Genomic DNA, 24,276 nt, shown 5'->3' on the forward strand with positions numbered 1-24,276 from the left:
GGACTAGTTAAGATAAAATGTTTTCGATGGACAAGTGGTGAGAAATAATTAAGCTGTAGCTACACAGACTTATGATCTCTGGAATATGGAGCTGACATTTCATGATAAATCAAAGAATTAGAAGTAATGGAAAACAGAGTCTGAACTTTTACTAGCCTCTCTCTATAAATGGTTGTAACTACTACTTGCAGTGCCACAAAAGCATTCAAAAATCATGAGAATGACTTAAAAAGCAAGATATTAAAAAAATAACTGTTCATAAGGTGTTACCTTTACTTTTTGCAGTCTTTCATCTTAGGGATCGATTCTTTTATATTGTTCCACTCTTCTTGGTAAACAGAGACTAAAAACATACTTAAAGTTAACAAGTCACAAAACACATAAAAGCTTAGTCTGTTATACAATGTCATGATTCTTCAGGTGAAACATTAGGATGACACTCCACATACATGTGAACATGCACAGTTAGGGTATATCTAGATAATTATGAGACTCAGTAAAATTACAATAATTATTCTATAATGTGCACCAAAGCTGTGCTCCCTGTTTCTTCTCGAGTTTATTTAAAATATATTGAAAATTCTAATGAAATAATTTATCAGACATTTAAATGAACATGAATAACCTCAATGTAAAAATCTGAGGCAAATCAGTCTCAATTTACCCTGTGTTTATATATTTTCTGTCCCTCAAGCACAGGCCTATAAGTTAAACGTCTATGAAAATTAATTCCACCTGGTTTATTAAATTGAGTATATGCATGAAAAAAGTAAATATATCCTCTTTTCTGGATGCATTCTCTTGCCTTTGATATGCTTTGGCCCAGGGGATTCAATGGAAATTGTTTTAAAAGCCCTACAGAAATTAATAAAACCAACCAGTGTAATTCGGCTGAGAATTTTATCCCTTGTCTAACATTTCATAAGTATTTAACAACATTCTGTGAGAAGATTATCCTTCTCTGCTAAATGACCTAAGTATTTTTCTGCAAGGCAATGGTCAGGCACATCAAATTAAATATTATATGATAAGCATGAAATGACAGTCTTCTGAACTGGTCTGAATTGTCTGATTTGCATGTATGGTTTTTCTCCTCTTGTCACTGGCTCTGCTCATCCTCTTCGTAGACTGCTCCTTTTTAGAGTGATGATCTACACTGTAAGAGCCCCACTTGCTACCTAAAGGGAGCCTTTTACTTCTGGTTCACAAGCTGGAGTACTGTGGCTCTGTCTTTCATGAAGGCTGATTCTTAACTGGAAGAGCTTCAGACCTTTTTCAATATACAAAACGATTGAGAGCATGAAGAGAGGCAAAAATATGTTGCATAAGGAGAGAAATATCTCCTGTTTCACAGCTAATTTTTTCTTTCTGGGAATAGCACACCTCCATGCGTGCCCGTCTCCCTTTCCTCTTGCAGAAATCTGCTCTGCGGAGGAAGTGTGCTGCCTGCAAGATCGTGGTCCACAATGCGTGCATGGAGCAGCTAGAGAAGGTGAGACATTGCCATCTTCTGGAGCCTAACGCGGACTACACTCATTTAATTCTTTCACTGAGGTTTCAGTCTGGAAAACACTGTTAGCCAAAGTAGGTTCTTATAGCTGTTTTGACAATATATTTGTTTAAAAGTTGACTTAAAATTCACAGAATCACAGAATCACAGAATGTTAGGGACTGGAAGGGACCTCAAAAGATCATCTAGTCCAATCCCCCTGCTGGAGCAGGAACGCCTAGATGAGGTTGCACAGGAAGGCGTCCAGGCGGGTTTTGAATGTCTCCAGAGAAGGAGACTCCACAACCTCTCTGGGCAGCCTGTTCCAGTGCTCTGTCACCCTCACTGAGAAGAAGTTTCTTCTCAAATTTAAGTGGAACCTCCTGTGTTCCAGCTTGTGCCCATTACCTCTTGTCCTATCATTGTTTGTCACCGAGAAGAGCCTGGCTCCATCCTCGTGACACTCACCCTTTAAATATTTATAAACATGAATGAGGTCTCCCCTCAGTCTCCTCTTCTGCAAACTAAAGAGACCCAGCTCCCTCAGCCGCTCCTCATAAGGGAGATGCTCCACTCCCTTGATCATCTTTGTAGCCCTTCCAGCTTATTTTAAAAAATTTATTTCTTCAAACCTTGTGAGTCATTAAAAAAACCACCAAAAAAACTCTCAGAATGCTTTCACAATTTTTATGATTAAAAAATAATTTCCCTCTACTTCTAGATTGAAAACTGAAGCTAGAAAATGCAGTATCCTTTCATGCGCAAAATTGGCTTTTCAAAATTCTTCAACTAAACCCAGCACAATTCATTTTATGACAGATATATTTGTTGTGAGCAATACAGCGTAAGATGTTACTATGAACATTTTTCACTGTGTTTACTAGACTGTACTGTTTTGTCATCAGAATCTCAGAAATTAAGTTCTTGTTTTTAAAATGGAAAACATCAAACCTGTTCTTTATAGCACCATTATTTCTGTGAGCATCTGTCCTGCTTCTTGGTTTCTTCAACGAGCTCTCCTTACCCCCAAGTGCCTATAGGATATCTAAGATTTATCACTCGGTTCTCTTCCCATCAGTGATTCTTCTTCATTGTGCTTCATTATGTTAATGTGTTGACAAAATTTCCCCCCACTGTTTTTCTTTTTTGGTAGGATATGCGTAAAGAAACGAAAGTGGGAATTTTCCCATTGATTTCATTAGAGCTTCATTTTCACTCTTATGTGTTTTGCAATGTTGCTCTCCATAAGAGAAGTTGATGCATAACAAATTTATAGCAGCAACCCTTTGGAAAGTGTTTTTCCTTTCCAAGTATTTGGACTTGTGTTGACAAATGTCACAGTGATTGCCATAATACCAAGTTGGAGAGGTACCATTTCCACCCCCGATGCTCTTACCCACTGTGAAATTAGCATTTGCACACACTTTAGCACAAAATGTTACCAGTGAATTTTTCATGACTTCCTTCATCAGCAGCAGTGCTGACTCCTCATAGCCCAGTGAGCTGGTGGCATTGCCAGCCGGAGCAAATGAGCACTTAATAAAACCCATTCTGTTGGGCTTGTTTATGCCATTCTGGCAACCATGAAATTTACCTCTTGGCAGAGGGTTGTTATAAAGTCTGCATCTCTCTTTAAACACTATGGAGTTTAAAACTGGTACATAATTCTTTTGCTTGGGCCTTTCTGAAAAAGCTGTAACTTGTGAGTAGAATGGGGGTCTTTCCAGCCTGCCACGACTCAACAGTGAAACAGCGAATTGCAATTCCAGGTGAGGAGCAATGGAGGAAGACTAATATTGCTGTGGCTTTTATTTCTTAAGTATTTTTTTCCCATCTCCCTGTCCCTTGAGCTATTATTTCAAAGACTGTTGTTAAAGGAGGGAGGAACTTATTTCTATGGGAAAGGTTGTATTTGAATTTGGGGAAACTCAATCATTCTGCCTTCATGACTAAAACATAAGTGTGCGGTATCCTTAAGCATTTGATTTATTGAACACTAGTCAGCTTAAGCTTGAATCTGTTGCAGTTAGTATATGCTTACCTCATATATCCTTTGGCCTTTTCCCATGCCTCTCTTTTCAGTATATTTTTTCCTTTCTATGCCCTCTCTGTCCTTATTTCTATTGATTTTTCTTTTCTAAAAGATTTTGGGTTTTTCTTGTAGGACTCCCTTGTTTGTTAAATGCTTTTTCTCTTCACTTTCCTAAAAATGTTTTCTGTTTATGGATGCTACTGTTGTCCTCTTTCTCTTTCCTCTCCCTTTTGAAGGAGGCAACACCGCTGCATGAAGCAGTACAATGCTCCCCAAGTGGTCTGTGTTTGGGGAGGTGACTAAAAGCAGTCTGATCTAAGCAAAAGGTAGAAGTTTAGGGTAATTTCCTCAATTCTTCATGTGAAGGAAGATTTCCCCATAGATTTTGTATATGAAAACTTAGAGCTGGAATGTGCAAAAAGTTCTTACAGATTTAGATTTCAAGCTCTTGTTAACTTTTGAGACGTCAGCTTCAAGTATGCTTTGGTTGCAAATGATCTTCAGAAAAAAAATAGATGAAGCAGTTTCCTTCTAGGCAAGGAGGAGACAATTTAAATAGTTGTACTGAGCAGGCAATAATGGAACTAGCGAAGATGAGGGCTGTGTAGAAATCTAGCAAGAAGAATTATTATGGCATATGAGAAGAGATTTTCTGGTATCCAGGTAAGTTACTTTGTTCAGCTAGCAAAGCTGATATTTTAATAGATAATAAATATTTTGGAAGTCTGGCCCAGATCAACATATTGAAATAAATTCTCTTTCGGCTCACTTTCAGTTCTAACAGCTTTATTTTAATGCTAGATTAATTTTCGCTGCAAACCGACTTTCCGAGAAGGAGGCTCCAGATCTCCAAGAGAAGTAAGTAATGGACAAATTACAATTGCTTTTCATTTTATTTGTGTGCTGATTCACATGGTGTGGAGCTGCAGCAGTGCTTTTAGATTCAGAGTAGTCTTAGACATAGTATTGGTTCCCTGTGGGACATGTTCTCCTCCCCAGAATAAATGTGAAATGGATTCTAGCTGAAGCACTCCATTACTTACACTGACAGAAACCCTTTCATCTTTCTGTTGTCTCTTTTTTCCATTCATTCAGCTAGTCTGTCTTTTTTTTTCTGGGTGGTAGCATTTATTTTTTTTCTTCCTGACTTCTGAACAAATATTTTTTTATTTTCTCTGCTTCCCTTTTCTTCCAATTGCATTTCCCATTTTTTTAGAAGTAACTGTAGTGTCCTAAGATTTTTGTTAGTAAAAAAAAAAAAATAAAATAAAAAAATCAAACATTCAAGACCTGTATGGTTTTGAGAAAACACTGCTTCAATGACTGTTCCCTCCTCCCTTCTTTCGCTTTTCCTGCATTGACTTGGGATTTTGGGGGTATTAAGGCTCTATTTCCAAGCAGGATGGAGCAGGGCCCTTGTCCCGGCCCTAAACCACAACTGCCCTGCATTGTGGCTGAACACAGCAGTGTTTGGGCATGTCTGTGCTCTGTATTTAGGTGATGATTTTCTCTGCATCACATAATGAACTTTCTTCCTTTTGTAGAAGAGTGCTGAGAGGTAGTTCTAGACATATTTCAATATGGTTAAAGAACACTATCTTGTCCTTATTCCTACTGCAGTTTTGGTTGTGTCTGGGGTTCCCATGGGGACGGCTGCATTTTGCTCCAGAAATGGTTGCATTGGCTGAAGAGACCTTTTATTTGTCTGTAAACTAGTTTTACACAGATGGTACCTTTGAATGCAAGCTGTCATTGCTTCTTACAATGTATTTTTTTTGTCCTTCATTTGCAGAACTTTGTCCGACACCACTGGGTGCACAGGCGGAGGCAGGAAGGGAAATGTAAGCAGTGTGGAAAGGTAAGATTTTTTCCGTGCAGCACAAGCAGGATGCTGGACATTTAGGGATTCAGTGTAGTCAGTAGGTCCTTCTAGTCACTGAAATTTTTCTGTCTTAAACACTTGGTCTTTCTTAAGGGCTGATGACAAACCTGATGCATTGAGTGGTATCAGCCCTGATTCACATGTGGGAAGAGAAAAGGCAGCTGCATCTGCAGGAATGAGTACATTGCGTGTCCTGAGACGTAGTGCTGCACTGGCTGATGAAAATGAGGAGGAGGAAGGCTCTGGCTCCTTGAGCTTCCTTCTTCATTAAGCTAACCCTGTGCTGATATGGCATTTTTGTACTGCTGTCCCCTGTGCCAAACTTGTGGTGGCCTATTTTTCTAGCTTCTGGAAAAAGAAAGACTCTTGCTTTCTTTCTGCCCTGGCAGACTCTAAGATTTGTGAGACTGTTTCATATTTATTCTGCTGCGTAGATTGTAAAAGTTTATTTCTAAAAAGCTATAAAATAAGTACCTTAGCTACTGAAGACCTTTCTTCTGACATATTATGAACCCCTGAAATCTGTTGATATTTAAAAATTAAATTAACACAAGGGATTAATGTCCTTTCTCTAGCACTAATTATGCTTTTTCCTCCCTCTTAACATCAACTAGTAAGAAAGACTGTGTCTCATCTCCATGGTACAGCACTTAAGTCAGGGGAAAATCAGATTTGTATCTGGATACTGATGTAGATCACCAGCTACCAGCTGCAACAAGACATGTAATTAAAATATGATGCCTTTTTATAGCAAGTAGTGTATGAGCAGTGCAGCAGGGCACTTCACATGCAGTGTTCTTATGGTATGATTCTGCAGTGATACTGCCTTCTTCCTAGGCCAATTTGGCCTAGATCTTCCCTAGAGATACTGGGAGTTGATTTTTGCAGTGGGACTACTTGCTGCCTATCATATCAAAACCTGTGCTGGGTACATTCACGTGGCCAAAGTGACCAGTCCATCCTAACATTCCTGTCAGTCCTGAAGTTCAGAGGAAATCACAGTTTTCCCCTTAAATAAGAATTGTATTGTAGTACAGTTTTTCTGTGTCAAGAAACAGAAAAGATTAGGGGAAAATGATAACAAGAAAAAAAAATCCCATTATATTTGTTGGGCAAACAGTCTCCTATTTCAGCACAATACTTGTCTGACTCATGCTCCGCTGTTACATTTCTTATACCTCCATGAGAACCATCTTTTATATTCTCTTGTCATGCAAGAAAAAGGGAACTATCATTGAAATGGAACTGCAGTAAATTTAAAGCAATTAAAGAACCTATTATTCATGGAATACCTAATGATTCTGGTAGATCTCACTGTTGTGTAATATTAGTCTTATTCTGTGGCTGGATTTGGATAGTTAAATACTTTAATGATCACTAATAATAATTTGAGTAAGGAAAGTAGGTATATCCTAAATGTTTATTTCTATCTCATGCTTCACATCATAAGCCAGTGAAAAGGAATTAATGCTCCCCAACATCCTTAGCATGGCTTTATATTTTATGTGCCTTCTGTGCCACGGCTGATCCTTCCTAAGAGCTGGAGAACAGAGGTCTGTGTCAGTGTTTCACCTTAGATCAGAAGTGCAGTTTGAAGGAATTTTCCTGATTGTCATTACTTTCCATGGTTCACACATGAAGCAGTCTTGCAGCAAATGAACTGAATTCCTTTTAGACTAAACTTACATGAAAGGAACTGTTCTAACACTCTGCAGCTACTAATGGACACTCGGTCCACAGGGCCATGCTACAGCTAGTCCAAAGTAAAAGTCTCTGAACATCCTTGTGTATTGTGTCCTCAGTACCAGCGGAGTCTGTACTCCCACTCGTACATGTTACTTGCTAATGCAGTTACAGCTTATACTTCTAGGCTTCAGTTCTCTTTGCCTCCCCAGGCATGATTTTACTGCTGTACTGCAAAAGTACTATATGCAGAAATCAGTGCCAGGGAAGAGGACCTGGAAAGTCTTTCTCAAAATCTTACGGAGTGCAGTGGAACAAAATGGTCTATTTCTGTCTACTTTCTGTGACAGTTCCCCTCTTTTTGGATCTGGAGACTGTAATAAAAGGATGACCGTATCTCTTAAGGCAAAGTACCTTTGAGCCCAGTAGTCAACAGTGGCTTATTACGGAAAAGTGTAAGACAGGGCAGGTGTCTAGTGTTGCATCCCCAAAACAGTCTCCTGACTTTGAAGCATTTCTGTCACATGAATTTCCAGGAGTGATGACTTTATATTTAACTGCTTACAATAATTTTCTCTCCTGTGATGTTTAGTTGCTTTTTGAATTTCATGTAAACTTGTAGCATTTGCAACATCCTTTAGCAAGGAATTTCCAAACTTAACTACATACTGTGAGAAGAACCACATTTTAATTTTCAAACCTGTCACTAATGTTTTCTAATGCTTCATATCTCTTGTGTAGGAAGAGATGGTAAATAAATGCTTCCAAACCACATTCTCTACACCATACACTATGTTCAAGAATTAGTTTCTTTCTCTTGCAGAGTGGAAAATAGAGAGTTTTGTAGCTTTTAGCTGCTATTTAGCTGTTTGTTACCTGGGATCATCAGAGAAATTGGGATTTTTTTTCCTTTTTTTTCTTGACATAATATAAATATGTTCAGACCATGTGGCTCAGCATCCAGTCCATGACTGTGCTGTAATAGAAGCTTAAGGATGAAAGCAGAGTGATCCCTTCTTCATCTATCTCTAGTAACCAGTGACTTAGAGAGTTTCTGAGACTGAGAATGCATCTGGACCATCACACTAAACAGTCATTTTATTTCTTTTTTTACTTTCTGTGGTGTCCAAAGCAGCGTGTCCACTATATGCATGCAGTATGGAGCTACAGGGTCAGTCTCTTTGTTACTCATCCCTTTAAAGGCCTGTGGATAGATGAATAGCTGTCTATTTCTCTGCATATAATAGTAGGTTTGAAATTTCTAGTAGCTGAAAGGCAATTCTCATTCTTATTTTAGCAGAGATCACCATCCAAGTGCTTCTATTGGTGTGTGTATCTGAATCGTATTTAAACCCGGTTCTCCTACAGTAATGTTGTATTGGAATGTTTCTGAGAGCATTAGAAAGAGAATAAATATAATAAGAAAACGTGCTAAAATTAAAATAGTTTTAGTCCTAACACTGACATGAAAATATTCTTTAACGATGAAGTTGAGAATATAACCAAAACATGTTGGAGCTAGTAATACCAATATGCTGTGTTTGTGTGCATGTGTCTCTACACTAATGCGGACTTTGATCCCAATTATTTAGACAGATCGTAATCACCAATGCAAGTTGGGGGTTCAGGTGCTCTTTTCCTCCTCTGGTATGCACAACTGTTTATTTCCACAGAAGCAGCTCACAGCATGGGATTTCGTGTGTTGTGCAGGAGTTGCAGTGTCGTGCAGTGAGTCAGGGCTGATCAGGTGCTGTTAGGCTAATATTCTCACAGAGGTGAAATTTTCTATCCTAAAAATCTCTAAATCTGTGCAGAAGACCTGCTTGCATGACCCAGGAACAAGTTAGCTGGATTTTACTTGTCCTTCTCATTGAGGGAAGGCAGAAGAGATGATTTCTGGTGGATAAGGGGGGGCTCCAGCGTTTCAACGTGATAGTCCTCATCAAATCTCACTGTGACCTGCAGTACATCACTTTATTCCGTCAGTTCCTTTATTTGTAAAGCTAGCTTTCGAATAACTGCTGTCTTACCTCAAATATGTATCCTTAGGAAGAATTAGCTCACATTTGTAAAGCAATTGGAGCTAGAAAAGTGGTGTTTTATTGCTACTTACCATTAATATGTTTTTATTGCTCTATCATTTTCTCTAATGATTTCCTCAAAGCCAAATGTCTTACTGAAGAAATGAAAAATGATCCATCCAGAACCAGACAAGCTGCTCAGTCCATATGTTTAAAATACACCCGATGGGCTGTAGAATTAATGTACTGAATGCTTGGTTTTATTAGTGGAAGTTTTGGGAGAGGAGAATTTCTCCCCTGCTTGTTACAAAGTAGAATAAACCAAAACATTTTGTGCCCATTGAGGGAGTGAAATATTTTTTTTTCATGTAGTTTGGGACATGAAAGAATGAGATTTGTGAGAAACATTAAGAAACACTGGAGTAAGTGAATGAGAATAGAGCTTTTTGTTTAGTGTCAGACCTCCGTTCCAGCACTCGTACTGTATGTACTATCACTCTGGTTGTTCTTATGCCCACACTGAATGGCAGACTAAATCTGCTCAGTCAGAAGCAGCTGACCAACTTTTCTTTCTGAAGCCATTTGACCACACTCCATTACTAAACCTTAATATGCCAAATCACTATCATTATGAAAAATATACTCTTTGAATTTCTCTGAACGTAAAACCTGAGGCATTAAAGGAACAATTAAAAAGAAAAGAGGTGACACGAGCCTGTTTCAGAGTAGGCCTTAGTGGTGTGGTCCATCTGACATGCTGGAGACACCTGAAGAAGTCGCTGCAATGTGCACTTATGCAAGGCGGGCAGACAGGGAAAGCCTCCTTCTCTTCAGAGTACTGATAGGGCTGTCTTCAGCTATCACGTATGGACAGATTGTAGCTCAATCCCTCACTTAAACAAGATGGGTACATCTCTGGATGGATTTTCAGTTGTCCATCTAATTCTTCTTCTTGGTGTGCTTGACATTGCTATTGCACTGAGCACTAATAGGCTTGTTTTTCCTTCAGGTGTCCATCTTCCCATTCCTTTCCACAACAGCTAGGATAAGGAGGATCTTAATTGTAGAAACAGTGAGGGAATGTCCTGCAAGATGTTACTAAATCAGATTATAACTTTTTGCATTGAGTCTTGGGCATTTCCTAGTGTGTAGGAGACTTAAGTAAAAGAAAACTGGCTCACAAATTCATGACTTGGTAGAGAGATCAAATTGGAAAATTTTGGGAGGTGACGGGCTACTTAATGTAGTAGAGAGGCTTGATAGAAGTGGTATATAAAGAATCCAGATGTCTGCAAATCTGCAATCTAAGCAGTGAAGGTGACTATGACAAACTGTTCAATGAATTTCTGGACTTTCTATCTCTGCAGGTATCAACCCACATAATTTCTTTCTCTGGATAAAATAAGCTTTAACTGAACATAAATTTTTAGGTTGTAACTTACCATTTGTTGCCTTTGTTATATGCAAGAAAGCTGTATATGACCCAATGATCTTTTCCAGCCTTAGAATTTAGGGTAAAGTGGTATGTCTGCTGAAATTGCATTCTACAAAATGAAACTGTTCTGTGGGAGGATAATATCTCATATCTCATATTTGCTGGTAATGGTGGGCTTTTTTCTCTTTAAAGCTATAAAGAAATAATTTCTTTTGTCTGTTTGACCTGAATCAGATCATCTTGGTTTTTTTGGAATTTACCGAAAAGATTTCAATCTGACCCAGCTCAATAAAACAATGAACTTAATTTCCCAATCAGAACATTTCAACACAGTCATTGTAGTTGATTCCATTCTGTATTTAAAAAAAAAAGGGGGGAGGGGGGGGAAGAAAAAAAAATCAAAACCTTGTTTATATTTAGAGCAAACAAGACTGCAATTAGAGAATGTCTTGTTCAACAGAAAATCTGAATCTGTCAGGTCTCTAGAAATCCATTAAAACAGTCATTCCTTCTCTCTTTCTTCTTTCTCTGTTTTTAACTGCAAAAATCTAAGAAAAAGCATAAAAAATTGGAGAAGTGTTTTAAAAGTGTGTGTGTGAAAATGCCCCAGTTGAAGAACCTTCTCTAAGATTCATGCCATCATTGTTTTTATCCCTCAAAAATCTGTTTGGTGTCCAAGAGCTTTCAGGCTGAATCAAGGTATCTGACTTCAGTGAATGGATTTAGTCTAGCACAGTCACTTGGCAAGAGTTAAAGGTGTAAATTTTCTTGTAGTCAGGAGAAATGTAATGCTTTTTTACCTGCTTATTCTAGGGCTTTCAGCAGAAATTCTCCTTCCATAGTAAAGAGATTGTGGCCATCAGTTGTTCCTGGTGCAAGCTGGCGGTAAGTGAAAAATACTCGGGTAGACTGGTAGCAGCTTCACTGAGTGGCCGTGTTGCAAACACTTTCATTTTTCCTGGCTCTTAGGGTTCCCTCTGTGTGAATCACTCCCAGTTTTGCCATTTTGGTTCCTTTTGCTCAAAGACGTCATAACTTCTTCTGGCTGGCATGAGTCCTCTAGGAGAAGAGTCTTGCTGCTCAGCATAGTCACTGGCTACCTCCCGTCAATGCCCTGCCACTGCTAGCTCAATGGGCTCTTAATAAATATAGCTTAATCAAAGTAGGTTGTGGTCTTCCATCTGTGATCTCAGTTTATGTAGGAGTGACTGGGGTTTTTTTGGTTTTAGTTTTTTTTTTTTGTAAGAAGGCATGGCTAGGGAAGATGATATTTTGTTACATGTTCATAAAATTCTATGATTTGAAGGACTTGAAGATGATGGAGTTTGGAACGTTGCTTCAGTTTTTGTATCATCACACTTCTTCCTCTCTATACTTCCCCTTTGTCTTTCTTGGCCTCTTTATTGACTACACTTTTCTTCTCTTCCAGTTTCATAACAAAGTCACCTGTTTCATGCTACATCACATTGAGGAGCCATGTTCCCTGGGGGCTCACGCTGCTGTCATTGTGCCTCCCACCTGGATCATTAAGGTGAAGAAACCTCAGGTAACTGCATGCTGATGTCTGTTTCGGAAGCTGTATGGCTGCACAGGGCCAGCCTGGCTTCACCGCTCGGTACTCCTAAGGCATGCTTGTTCAACCCTGTCTCTATCCCTGAAACCCAGCATACATCCATGGTAATGATGAACCCGTATCTTCCTGCCCCTCCATCCAACCCTTCAGTAGATTTCCCTGTTTGCAACAATTAGCAACATACATGACTTCTGTTCTGAGCAAATCCAGCTCAGGTTTGTTCCTCTAACTGTGAGTTCAGTGAGCATAATGCAAGAAATCCCTTGTGTTGTAGACAGCCAAGCATGTTTCATTAAATAGAGCTGAGCAAATAGAGGGAAAATCTATTTGCAAACATTCACTTGAACTGCAGTAAGAATTGACTGGCTGGACTGGCATCCCTCTGAATTTGCCATCAATGGACATTTAAGCAATTGTTTCTTATTTACATCAGTGCTTGCTGAGTGTGAGCAGTAAGCCCATGTGCTCATATAGTTGCAGGTAACAAGCATTAGACTTCAAAGTTTTTGTAACGTGTGTGATATGTCTGGCTAATTCACTGGTGAACACAATAGGGAGAAAAGGTATCCAAAAGAGAGCTGGCCAAAAATTATAAGGAGATTCCCATCATGCAAGAAGTATTTTTTTATTTGACAGTCTGTTTTTACTTCAGATTGAACTGAAAGGAAGAAAAAAACAAACACTGAACATATCATGGAGTAAAAAATGCTGGTAGAAGTTTTGTTGTTGGTTTTTTTTTTTTTTTTTGGAAGCACCGAAACAAGTTGTTTGATGTGTTGGCTTTCGTTGTTTGGTTGGGGTTTTTTTTTTTTCCTCGAATAGTGTTTGGGTTATTGAAACTCCCCGCTCAAGATTTCATGTAGTTTTTCTCCATTGACAGGAATGCTGGTTTTATAGAGTTGTGATGTGCAGTTCTTAACGTGAGTGTGTCCATCCTTGGGAAGTGACACAGGGCTTTCTGACTGTATCCTAGTTGTTAACAAGAAGCTTAAGTTGCTGTAGGCAAGGCACTAGGACAAAATTAGTCCCATGAAACTGGAAAAAAGACCTAAGTTGTGACACTGCCCAGTTTTTGGTTCCAGTATATGGATATGACTGTCAGATTTGTGCATGAATAGCACTTCTAACAAACTGGATATTAAAGACAAGGCAGGGAGGGACAAAGGGGAAATATATGTATAGAATAATCAAAAAGTAAACCGAAGAGACCACTATTTCTCCTTTAGGTCCAGACAGAGTAGGCAAGATTCATAGCCACTTTCATTCTGAAGAAAAAGTTTCTTTGGCACTTGTATTTTTTTTTTCCCCACACTAAGTTTTACTCTAGCCTCCTCCAGAGAAATCTTTTTTCATCTCTTGATGAAGAATCTGTTTGAGGCCTTCGACCAACTTTCAGCACCTCTGTGGTATTTGGTAGATATTTAAAATGTTCTACTAAAAGAAAGTATCTGTTAGCTTTGTGTGCCTGAGCCATGAGTGGAGAGGAAATACTTTGATCCAATACTCCTTTTCCATCACATCTCAAGACCTTGAAATTCATCGTCAGTAGCATGCAGAGACCTTAAACCTGAGTTACTGAAGCATTAGATCAAAATTGTATTTAGCACAGAAAATGGGCATATTTCCGTGAAACTTCTTAACAGCACCTGTTGTGCAGTATTAGTTCTGGGGAATGCATCCTTATTGCTTTAAAAAATACTGACACGTCTTTTAGATGTGTTTTCAGATTTTTGGCAGAAGTTTTGTTTTCTTAATTATCTCTTTCTTTTAGGAAATATTTTCTCCTCTCCTGCTGTTTCTGGCCAGCTCTGCTTCTGTGTATTATATTCCTCTTCACCCTATATGCACGTTTGGTAAACACTGTGAAATATTCACTGCATTCCATCTGCAGAATACAAACACTATATTCACAAATTTTTGTAATTTCAGATAGTAAATAAATGTGTAGCCAGCAATCTATTTATCACGTATTCCACAATCAGAATAAACTTGGCTAGAAGCTTTTTCATTATAAAATATTTCCTCAGCTCTAATTAACTACTTAAATTGGTCACAGGCAACTCCCGAACTGAATTCCCTACTCATATGAAATTGAGTTTAGTGGTACCTTCATCCTGTTTGCTGGTTATTTCTTTTAAGCAAATAAGATGGCTTTTTGTAGCAAAATCTTGCTCTGATTTTTAATTTTTCTTTTTCTTTTTATTGCTACAATAATGTTTTTCCATGCTTTTTTTCTACAACATGGGTCACCACCTTTCAAATATTGAGCTTGAATAAAGAGCACACTCCCCTTCTGATTACCAGCACCACTGTGATAGTAAAGCATCATGGTCTAATTGGTTAAGGACAAATCTCTGCTGACAACCTACATTTGAAATGGGGAGCTTTTGCTTCTTGCAAGCAATTGATTGCAAGATGAAGAACATTCAGAATGGTTCAAATAGCTTTAGGATTGGTGGTAGCCCTGTGTGTAATGACCCATTTATATGAATGGAAAACTCTTGATACCTATTCCATGTTGTTCATAATGTGTGAGCCACTTCAGTAACTTCTTTACTGATTACCAGTGTTCCTGTACTGTGTTAGTGGCACTTTGATACCAGCTCTGATTTCCTGGGGTTCAAATCACTTCCATCTCCTAGCTTGACTGGTGGTATTTTGTTATAGGTGAGGTTTGGTAGCCCAAGTGATGTTAGCTCTAGGAATGGATTTGCTATATGCTTACGCTGTGGGAGAAAAGTGGATAATAAGGAGACTCTGGCTGATGCACTTACTGATTTAGTGTATCTTCTGTTTGGGAAGGCAAAGGCAGTAACTTTACAAATCAATTTTTTTTCTGTTCAAGGTGAGTAATCATGGTGTTTTCTTCTCTTCCTTTGAGGACCTTGAAAAATTACTAGTGAATTTTATATTTCTGGGTTTATTTCTTTATTTCCTCAATTGCTGAGTGCAGCTGGCTTGTCTGATGGTGGTTTGTGAGCAGCCAGAAGTTGGTCAAGATTGACCTTTCTAGAGGCTTTTCATTAAGTTATTTGAAACCCAGCATGCTAAAGCCTATGAGAACGAAGGCTAAAATGTTATAAAGGAGAAGATTGAAAGAGTCCATTGGATTTGCTTGAGATAGTCTGTGTCCTTCACACCACCCAACTCCATAGAAGGACTCCAATTCTTCAGTTCATCTAGCTAAGCTTGCCGAGAACTATAGTGACTATGCAATAATACCAAAAATCTCTTTTTGAAGATGGCCAAACTGACATCCACAAAGGAGAGGTTTCCTCTCTAGAGGCAAATTAGGATTTGCATATGGTGCCCATTTAAAGGTATGATTTGCTATCAGGTACATTGCTGAATAACATTATATGCTTATAAAATACTCATCACCTTGTTATATGGACAAGGTAGTATGCATCCATTTCTTCAGTTCAGTGTGCAAACACTGATGATTACTCTTGGCTGTTATTCTTCTGCATGTTTGCAAAGAGAACCTGTGTATGTTTAAGCAGCTTTTTTGCCTTTCTTATGCTATGGACAAGCAGTTGCAATCACCCTAGTGAAGCTTTAGATTCTCTTAACACTATAGGTGTAGGCATGCATTAAAAAAAGGTGGAATAACAGTTGTGACATAGCACATTTTAGTGTCTTTTTGAGTGTGGAAATGAATATCATTATAGTAATGAATGGAGGCTTAGACTAAAACTTTCTCTAATATAGTTGTATGCCTCTTTCCACCCATAGGCAAGAAAAAAGACATGTTATAATGGGATTTAATAACAACTACATTTGAACATTCTTTAAATAATTATTTTAAAATTAGTTAGGATTTTACTGAACTGTCTTTATCCTTTCCAGAAGAAAGGCATTGGGCTTAGGTCCATCTATTGTGGATGTAGAATAAAAATTACAGTTCTTATTCCAGAGGTACAGTTAAGTACTTGACTAATATAACACCTAACTTGAGTTACTGACTACAATATGCCAGCAGAATTCACTGCACTTTACCAGTAGGATAAGTATTCTGGATTTTACACCTGGAGAGACTGAAGCACTGGCAAAAGACTTGATACGCCCATGACCTTTCAGCAGACCATTGCCAGGACTGCAGGTAGACTAGGTTCTTTTCTCTGTCTTGTGTTTTGCCCCACTCCAAGGAGAATCCTTCAGCAGAGAATGGCTAAGGAACAAGGCTGAGGCCCCCAAGGAAGGAAACTTTAAGAGTAGTATCCTATGCCTTTATACTGACATAAAGACCTGTCTACAGTCAATCTGACTAGTGAGGTAGGGCAATGAAAGACCATGGAGTCTTTCCAATACACTTTCATAGTCAGTGCAGTCTTTGTGGTTTATCACGCTTTCAAGATCACTTTGTATCAGAGTAGGGAAGAGTACGCATACTTTGTTAAGTGATATGGTCAAAAAGGCTGAATGTCCTGTAACTACTCTGCAGAGCCATCTTGTCTTCATTATTTTCAGTAAGCACCAAGGCATGACTATATCCTCGTTCACAAGGAATGTTGAGAGGTGACAAAATACTTGGGACCTTATACTCTATATCAGGTTTCTCTTGGTTTGGGTGAAAAAGGACAATGTCTTCACATACTTGAGTTAGATAGTTTTTTCCTCAACTTCTCAGAGATGTGGAAACATTAACTTCCATATCTGGTGCGTTGTACCAGATTGATATTATGGAAGTGGTTGTTAGGTATTAAGCAGGATCTAGTAGCTGTTCTTGTTAATGTTGTTTAGCAAGCAGGATTAATGACAGACATCACTACTTACAGATTTTGTGATATCTGGTCATTGACTTTTTTTCATTAGTGATACACTTTTGAATAAGGTCAGGACAGAAATAAACTTTTGGATGAACTGAGTGGATCTTTATCCCTTCTTGAAGCCAGAAAAAAATAAATCAATAAACTTCCTTCCAATTCTGTGTTGCTTTATTTTGCAGTGACTGCTAGACTAAGAGTTGAAATACTGAGAAAATATTTACAGTATTTCCTATAATAAATTATTTCAATCGTATGGAAAGGGATAGTGTTTCCTGCAGGTATGACTTCAGTTACTGAATTAGAATAATTAAAAAAAAAAAAAATTAATCCCTTTTGGACGGTTCTTATCACACCAGAACACCTTTGTGGTTCAGTATCACTGAGCAGGCTATTGCCAGCCTGGAGAATAGCTTTGGTGCAAGTTCTATTTTAATAAGTTCTGCAAAAATACAAGCAGTTTTATAGGTTGGTTTTCTTTCATGTAATTAAATGATATTATTTAAAAACAAAATCCCCACAAACATTCCCCTTGCCCAAATCCTTAAATGTTAACAATTCAGTTTGTTCCTTAGCAGATGATTACACAAGTTTCTTGATAGGCTGGAACTGACTCCACAGAGCCAGCGTCATATGCCATGGTGGCCTGCTTTATGTTGAGTCATAATGGTTGCCAGAGCTAAAACTTGTTGTTTTCTTTCCTGAAAAAAAAAAACATGAAAAATATCTCATTTATCATGTTTTTTATTACATCTTTATGCAGGATGTCTCCATACCAGGAGACGAGCCTGATTGGGCAGGAGACTGGAGCCCCGAAGGGGAAACGGGAGTCTCCTACCCCTATTGGGAGGGTTGGCAGGTACAACATGTGGTGTTATGTGAGTCTATGGGAGCATCTGATCTTTTTTCCCCCTCACAGCGTGGGAAAGTTTCCAGTTCCAAAGCACCAGTCTGGTCTCCGTGTGTGGCTTTCTCCATAAACGGTGGTGTGGAAGTGTAAAGCATGCAGCGCATGTAATTTAAATCTCGAGCATGTGCCAGATACTCTTATCATTCTCGAAGTGGACATGCATGGAAGAGCTTCGTAAAGGGGCTCTGTTGGGGCCTGTCTTCTAAATTTTGTTTTGCTTTTCATGTATTCTTTTTTCTTTTGATGTAGAACTCATTAAAGACTTCAACACGGCGAAAGAAGAGAACATCTTTTAAAAGAAAAGCCAGCAAAAGAAGCAATGAAGTAAGTATTTAAGTGCTTTGGAAATCAGGCTTCTTTTGTTTAAATATCTAAATGCGAACTTGAAAGTTTAATTTTTTTAACTGCAGTGTTTAATATTTATTTTTCCACTGGAGAATTCTATGCCACTGAATTTTTGTAGGAAGAATTGTTTTGATAACTTGTATGAGAAGTTTTATTTGCTGAGTTGATTTTTCAAGAAGCAACATATGAGAGTCCAGAGGACCAGCAGCCTAATGAGACAGCATTCCCCTGGGATGTTAAGAGATTCAGTGTAGACCATTGGTTTCCACTAGGCGATGCAGGGGCGTGTAGCTGAGGCTGTGAAATCCATGGTGAGTGTGCTGATGCAAGGATCTGGTCTGATTTGAGGGTAGCTCCCTCAGGAGGTCTCATGTTGGAAATATTCTGCTTCTGTGAAAATTTACATTGGGACACAGTTGAACTGACACTCGCCTCTGCATAGCCAGAGCTCTCTGGTTCATATCCTCACTTGAATGGTGGGAGAACTGCAGACCAGAAACTTGAATCTGTACCTGCCATAGCCCAGGATAGTGCCCTAATTACTGGGCTCTCTGGTGCCCTTCAGGTATAGGGAGCAGTGAGGCAAATAGCTTCTTCATTGACATATCATGTTTGACCTGTGACATTTGCTCAAAGGTGGGAGGGACAGCAAGGCCAAGAATTCAAGAGCAGATTATCTGCAACTAAGTTCTGATACAACTTGTCTGATAGATGGAATTCCTGAAATAAGTGGTTTATCTCATTCTATTTTCCATTGTACATATTAGAAATAGCACTTTATCTGACATATTATTAGCACTGTGTGAGTAATTAGGTTTTTGGGAAGTAACATTGAGTAAAATTTTAAAATAGTTTTGTGCTGGCCTGATTTTTTTCCCCTCTTATCTTCTTAATCAGTTGTCTCAGTTGGATAAATTAGGCACATCTAAGCACCACATTAACATGGTTGTACTGTTTCCAGTACCTGAGGTAGCTTTGTCAGAGCTAGGTTGGGTCTCCTGTACCTGTTATGCCAAGGAAACATACATAGTTTGTACTAAAGCTACTTCTTGCTTCTGTTTCTCAGGAGAACAAAGGTCGGCCATTTGTGATAAAGCCTATCTCCTCTCCGCTCATGAAGCCACTACTGGTTTTTGTCAATCCAAAAAGTGGAGGGAATCAGGTAAGAACGTTATCGAGATTCAGGTCATAGAATTTAGTTTAACAACGTTTCTGCAAATGAGAATAGTTTTAAGTGAGTCAGATAGGAAGAACACTATGAATTATGATCCTTAGAAGAGGTCCTTGCTGTTGAATGCCCTTTCCACTTCAGTGGAATTGGATGGGTGGAATGGATCCTTGAGTATTTGAGCAATTGTATTCCTATCTTTAGATTCTTGAAAGGAATCTAAAATTGTAGTTTAGAAGTTTTCAGAAGACTTCATCTCTCCACAGAAAATTTAGATTGCCAATGAAGTATTAGACTTTTCTTTTACCCAAGAAGTGATATACTTTTACTAGCCTAGTAAAATCAGTGAATGTCCAATGACACATTCTTATGGCATTTAAAAAATGATTACTGGTCTTGTACTGTACCATAGAGAAACAAGTTTCAGTGGCTAACATGATCATGTAGCAGACTTCATTCTTGTGTTCTTGGAATTAAAACTTATCCAAGTGAAAGTTTTGCAGATTAGTTCTGCCACTTTCTGAATATCAAATAATCTGAGTGCCTTTTGTTAAGCAAGGCCTTCTAGCTGAAAATAAAAGATTGATGTAAGATATAGGAGGCCTATAGAACATGGAGAATTGCACAGATGCTGCACACTTTCTCCTTTGTTAGAAATATTATAGAGGATATCAAATGAAACTACTGAGACTTGGATTCAGAATAAAGAAAAAAGCTGGTCCTTCTCACATTGTGTAGTTCAGCTGCAAAACTGCTTGCCATAGGATGTTGTGAATGCTAAAAAACTACATGGGCTAAAGGAGAGATTTTGAAGAGGAAACCCTGAAGGTTACTAAAATCCTAGGCCCCACTTTAGCTCAAGAAAAAAAGCAGTCCAAATATAGTGAATATTGAACACTTATTTCTAATAATCAAAGTTATTTATAATTTCCCTTCCTTTGATTTTTTTCTTTTCCCAGGGCACCAAGGTTCTCCAAATGTTTATGTGGTATTTGAATCCACGCCAGGTCTTTGATCTCTCTCAGGAAGGGCCAAGAGATGCGTAAGTTCTTGAGCCTTCAGTGCTGCAGACCATAATTCTTTTCATACTGGGAAAGCAGTCTTGGATAGATTGGTAGACTGTGCATTGGGTTTACATGCCCAGGTTTTTGTAGTGGTGGTGGGGTGGACTGCAGTGGTGGCGAGCCACAGGACTTAGGTTGGTTTGGTGCCAGTGCCACCTGCAGCTGCCAAGGCTGATGCCTGCTCACTGCTGAGGCTTTCGGTAACACTGAGATAAGGGTTTTTTAAAAAAATATTTTTCTGTCTCCACCCACACCCTTTAGTAATGAATATTCAAAAATGCAATAAGCGCAGTTATACTGTCTATCGGCAAAATACATAAAATGTGCCTGCATCACTGTTCTGACATTTTTTTTCCCCTTTTCTATCTTTCCTTTTTCTGGTCAGGCTGGAGCTGTACAGAAAAGTGCCAAACCTGCGGATCCTGGCCTGCGGCGGGGATGGGACAGTAAGTGTCCATTGCCTGGCAGCCCTGTAGTCATCATTAAGATATTAAATTGCTTGCAGTTGTCATTTCCCACCTTGCAATGCCTGCAGACCCAGATAATATACCTTATGCTTGTGAAATATACTTTTTAAAAATTTTTTTGTGTGGCCTGGCCTAAGTGGTGATGGGGCCAGATCCTTAATGGCCAAGGTCCTATCTGCTTTATGCATAAATATTTAATACAGCTTAAACCCCAAATACTGACTTTTCTGGCCTCCTCTCACTTTTTATACAGATCTGAGGGTCAAGCAGTTTATGTTGGTGTCTGGGGGCCATTAAATCGGGTTCTTCCTTCTGTTGTCTCCATGATGTCTCAGTACAGTCAAATAGGGTCTCTTCTCTGCCTAAAGAAAGTGAGTTTCCCCACTTCATTTACCAAGTGTCTGTAAGGAAGGATGTTGCATTAATACTACTAGCCTGGGATCTGGCAGATCCAGGTTTAGTATTTTTCTTTGCTGCTAAATTTGTTTGTTCTTGGATAAGTGAATAGGGTCAGATCTTTAAAGGTTTTAGGTGCCTTCGGTTGGAGTCAGGCTCCGCAATCCAAGGTTTTGATGCCATGAATGTTAGTGGAGATATTACCACTGCATTACTCTTTCTAGTACTTGGGAATATTGTAGATCTCAGCCTGTGCCACTGAATGCTTAAATACAGTTGAAAAACTAACCTTTAGTCTCTGTGAAGCTCAGTTCCCCAAATGTGCATTGGGTAATAGTTGTGTCAGTATGATAAGGAAAATGCATTAGTGCTTGCAAGGTACAATGGCTGGCCAGGGTAGATAAATGTAGATGTTTAGGGCATGGGGAGGATTTTTTTGTTTGGTAGTGAGCTGAACTCCTACCCTTAACTCACCTCTGCTTGAGTTTCTGGGGGAACTGTCTGTTCAGCTTCTGTAGGTTCTTTTAAAACATCAGCTGTAGGGGTTATTAATACAGTGCTTCTCCTACAAGAGTGAAGAAAAAAAAACCAAACATGATTAGACTACTGTCTTGCTTGTACCTGGGACAATAAGATGATATTGTTACTGAATAGTGATCTTTCCTTGGGAAATGTGCAAGGTTGCAAATGCTGCAAATTGCCATAGCGGGAATCATAAGCTGCAAAAAAAAGTTTCAATCTGTTTCTGAAAGTCTTTTTTCTCCCATCTGAGGAAGCAAATATTTTAATAGGGGGAGGGGAATTAATCCCCAAAAAATTGAAATAGAAATGAACGCAACTACATTTCAGTCTGACCATCCTTTGTTTTCCCTTTGCTGAGCAGTACGAGCGACAGGTGGCAGCACCTTCTCATGAGTTTGAGCAGCACTCAGCTATTAACTTTGCTGCTGCTCAGTTTGAAACAAATTAATATCTAGTTATTCCCAAAGCCATTACAACTAGAAATGAAAAATCTAGCTCAAATGGACTTAGTGAATATTCAATGAGACCAGATGTTACCTTGCATTATTGAGGTGAATCAGAACTCATTGTAACTTTTCCATCATTGCTGCTTGCTGTTCCTTTGCTTTCAAAGCAGTCGGGAGCTTTCTGTTTACAGGGAAATGATAGTCTTTGTCATCCTTGATTGTAAAACTAATGTGCAAGGTTTAGAAACGACCTCAAGTTAAATAGCTATGTTGTACTTACAAATTAGTAACTTGAAGTTTCAGTGCATTAGTTAAGAGCATTTACACAAGTTGTATGTATTGTAGTGCTACCTGCAACAGTGGGAGGCTGAGGCACAGATGTGTGGATTATGTCAGTGTCAATGACAAAAGGCTAATGACAAAAGACTCTTTAAGAAGTCCCGGCCCCTGTGAAGTTATTGGGACTGTTTATTCTGTCTCCTGTTATCAATACTAAAGGATAGATTTTTGAAAGGTAAAGGATTACTTATCTCTGAAAACCACTTAAGGGCCGTACTTAGTCCTGCCATGGTGACTATGATAGACCTAAGTACCTTTGGTGACGTTCAAGTCGATGAGAGTTGTAAGTTATTCAGATGGCTGCTTCAGATGGCTGCTGTTGGGCAATGAGCTCTTAATGTGGGTTCACATCTCAGATGAATGCTTTAATAATTGTACAACTACTTATGATAAAGAACTGTCTGATAAATGCTGTTTATACTGTATTAAATTCCCTCAAGAGAATTGGAGAAACACATATATCCTAGAATACCAGATACCATGGTGGCTGCTATATCTTTCAGGCCATTTCCCCTCCAGTCCTTCAGATTTCAGCTGTGGTTCCCAATGCCCATGTTATGCTGGGTGCCTTTCATGAAACTCCAGATTTGTCCTAGTTTGGGGTTAGAATCTATTTGAAGTCATAGTAATGAGGAGTTGGGGATATTTCTTCCACATGTACCTGGGAAAGTAAAAATCCTGTCCAGCTGCAATCGGGATTTCATAAAACATGTCTTATTTAAAAGTTAATGTTTCCAGTAGAGACTGCATCTTTGAACATTGATGTTGGGGGTGGGGGAGGTGGGGAATATCCAAAAAACCTAAAAGATCAAATTTTATCTATATGTTTAAACATACCTATTTTATAAACTTTTATAAAAACATAATTTTTTTTCTTAATTCTTTATTTATAAATGCAGCACACATTCTTTCACAGTTTGTTTTTTAAAGGTGAGAAATAGTTTAAGAAATATTTTCTTGTAGCAAGAATTTCAGTCATAAAAAGTTTAAGAACATTTTCAGCAACTCTGCTTTATTCTCTTGGAAATTACCATCTAATCAAAACAAAATATTTTACAGTAATTTGTTCCTTCTGGCTAGATTTCTATTTAAAATTTTTATGTAGTCTGGAATAGGGACAGGAGAGAGAAACAGCTCTCTAAAATAAGGAATAGTTTATGATATGAAAGAGCCAGATTCATAGTTCCCACTCAGTCTTCAACACTGAGCATTGAGGTTTGACTTTTATTCTAGTCTTTTAGTCTTCTATTTATATATATGTCTATATAAATATATTAAATATAAATATTTACATAAATATATATATACACACACATACATACATAGATGTGTGTGTATGACTAGAACATATATATGTTATGCTTTGCACTGAGTGAAATAATTCAGCACTGAAGTCTCTTGTCTAGGGAATGGAAGACCTGTGGGCAAGTCCATGATTGACTTGATCTGGGCCCTGTATTCCAGTTCCTGGACATGCTCTGAGATACTGTGCTGTTTTAATGTGTGTCTCTCATCTTCTTTCATGACAGCTGTCAAAGGTTTAGTTTATTTTAGCACAAGGGCACTTAAAAAAAATTATCTCGAATTGTCTATATTATTGTTTACTCATTTTTTTACATACAGTATTTTTCAGAGCAATAGTTAGGCAGGCTTAGGCAGGTAATAATTCCTTGTGTTTTCATTTTCTGCTTAAAGAACAGCAACTTATGTTCTTCCTTTCCTCAGTAACTCTGTGTAC

General features: G+C 38.5%; 1 protein-coding gene across 1 annotated transcript in view; it reads left to right on the forward strand.

The window, feature by feature from the left end:
- The first annotated feature begins 1,474 nt into the window (after positions 1–1,474).
- Positions 1,475–24,276, forward strand: part of DGKI (diacylglycerol kinase, iota) — a 121,013-nt gene continuing 98,211 nt past the window's right edge. The window contains 10 exon segments of the mRNA XM_010179049.1: positions 1,475–1,492; positions 4,323–4,379; positions 5,314–5,379; positions 11,356–11,427; positions 11,972–12,088; positions 17,645–17,740; positions 18,041–18,115; positions 19,203–19,298; positions 20,264–20,346; positions 20,754–20,814. Of these exon segments, the coding sequence (XP_010177351.1) occupies positions 1,475–1,492; positions 4,323–4,379; positions 5,314–5,379; positions 11,356–11,427; positions 11,972–12,088; positions 17,645–17,740; positions 18,041–18,115; positions 19,203–19,298; positions 20,264–20,346; positions 20,754–20,814 (741 nt within the window).

The sequence above is a fragment of the Mesitornis unicolor genome, unplaced genomic scaffold, assembly GCF_000695765.1.
Source record: "Mesitornis unicolor isolate BGI_N332 unplaced genomic scaffold, ASM69576v1 scaffold11212, whole genome shotgun sequence".
NCBI lineage: Eukaryota > Metazoa > Chordata > Aves > Mesitornithiformes > Mesitornithidae > Mesitornis > Mesitornis unicolor.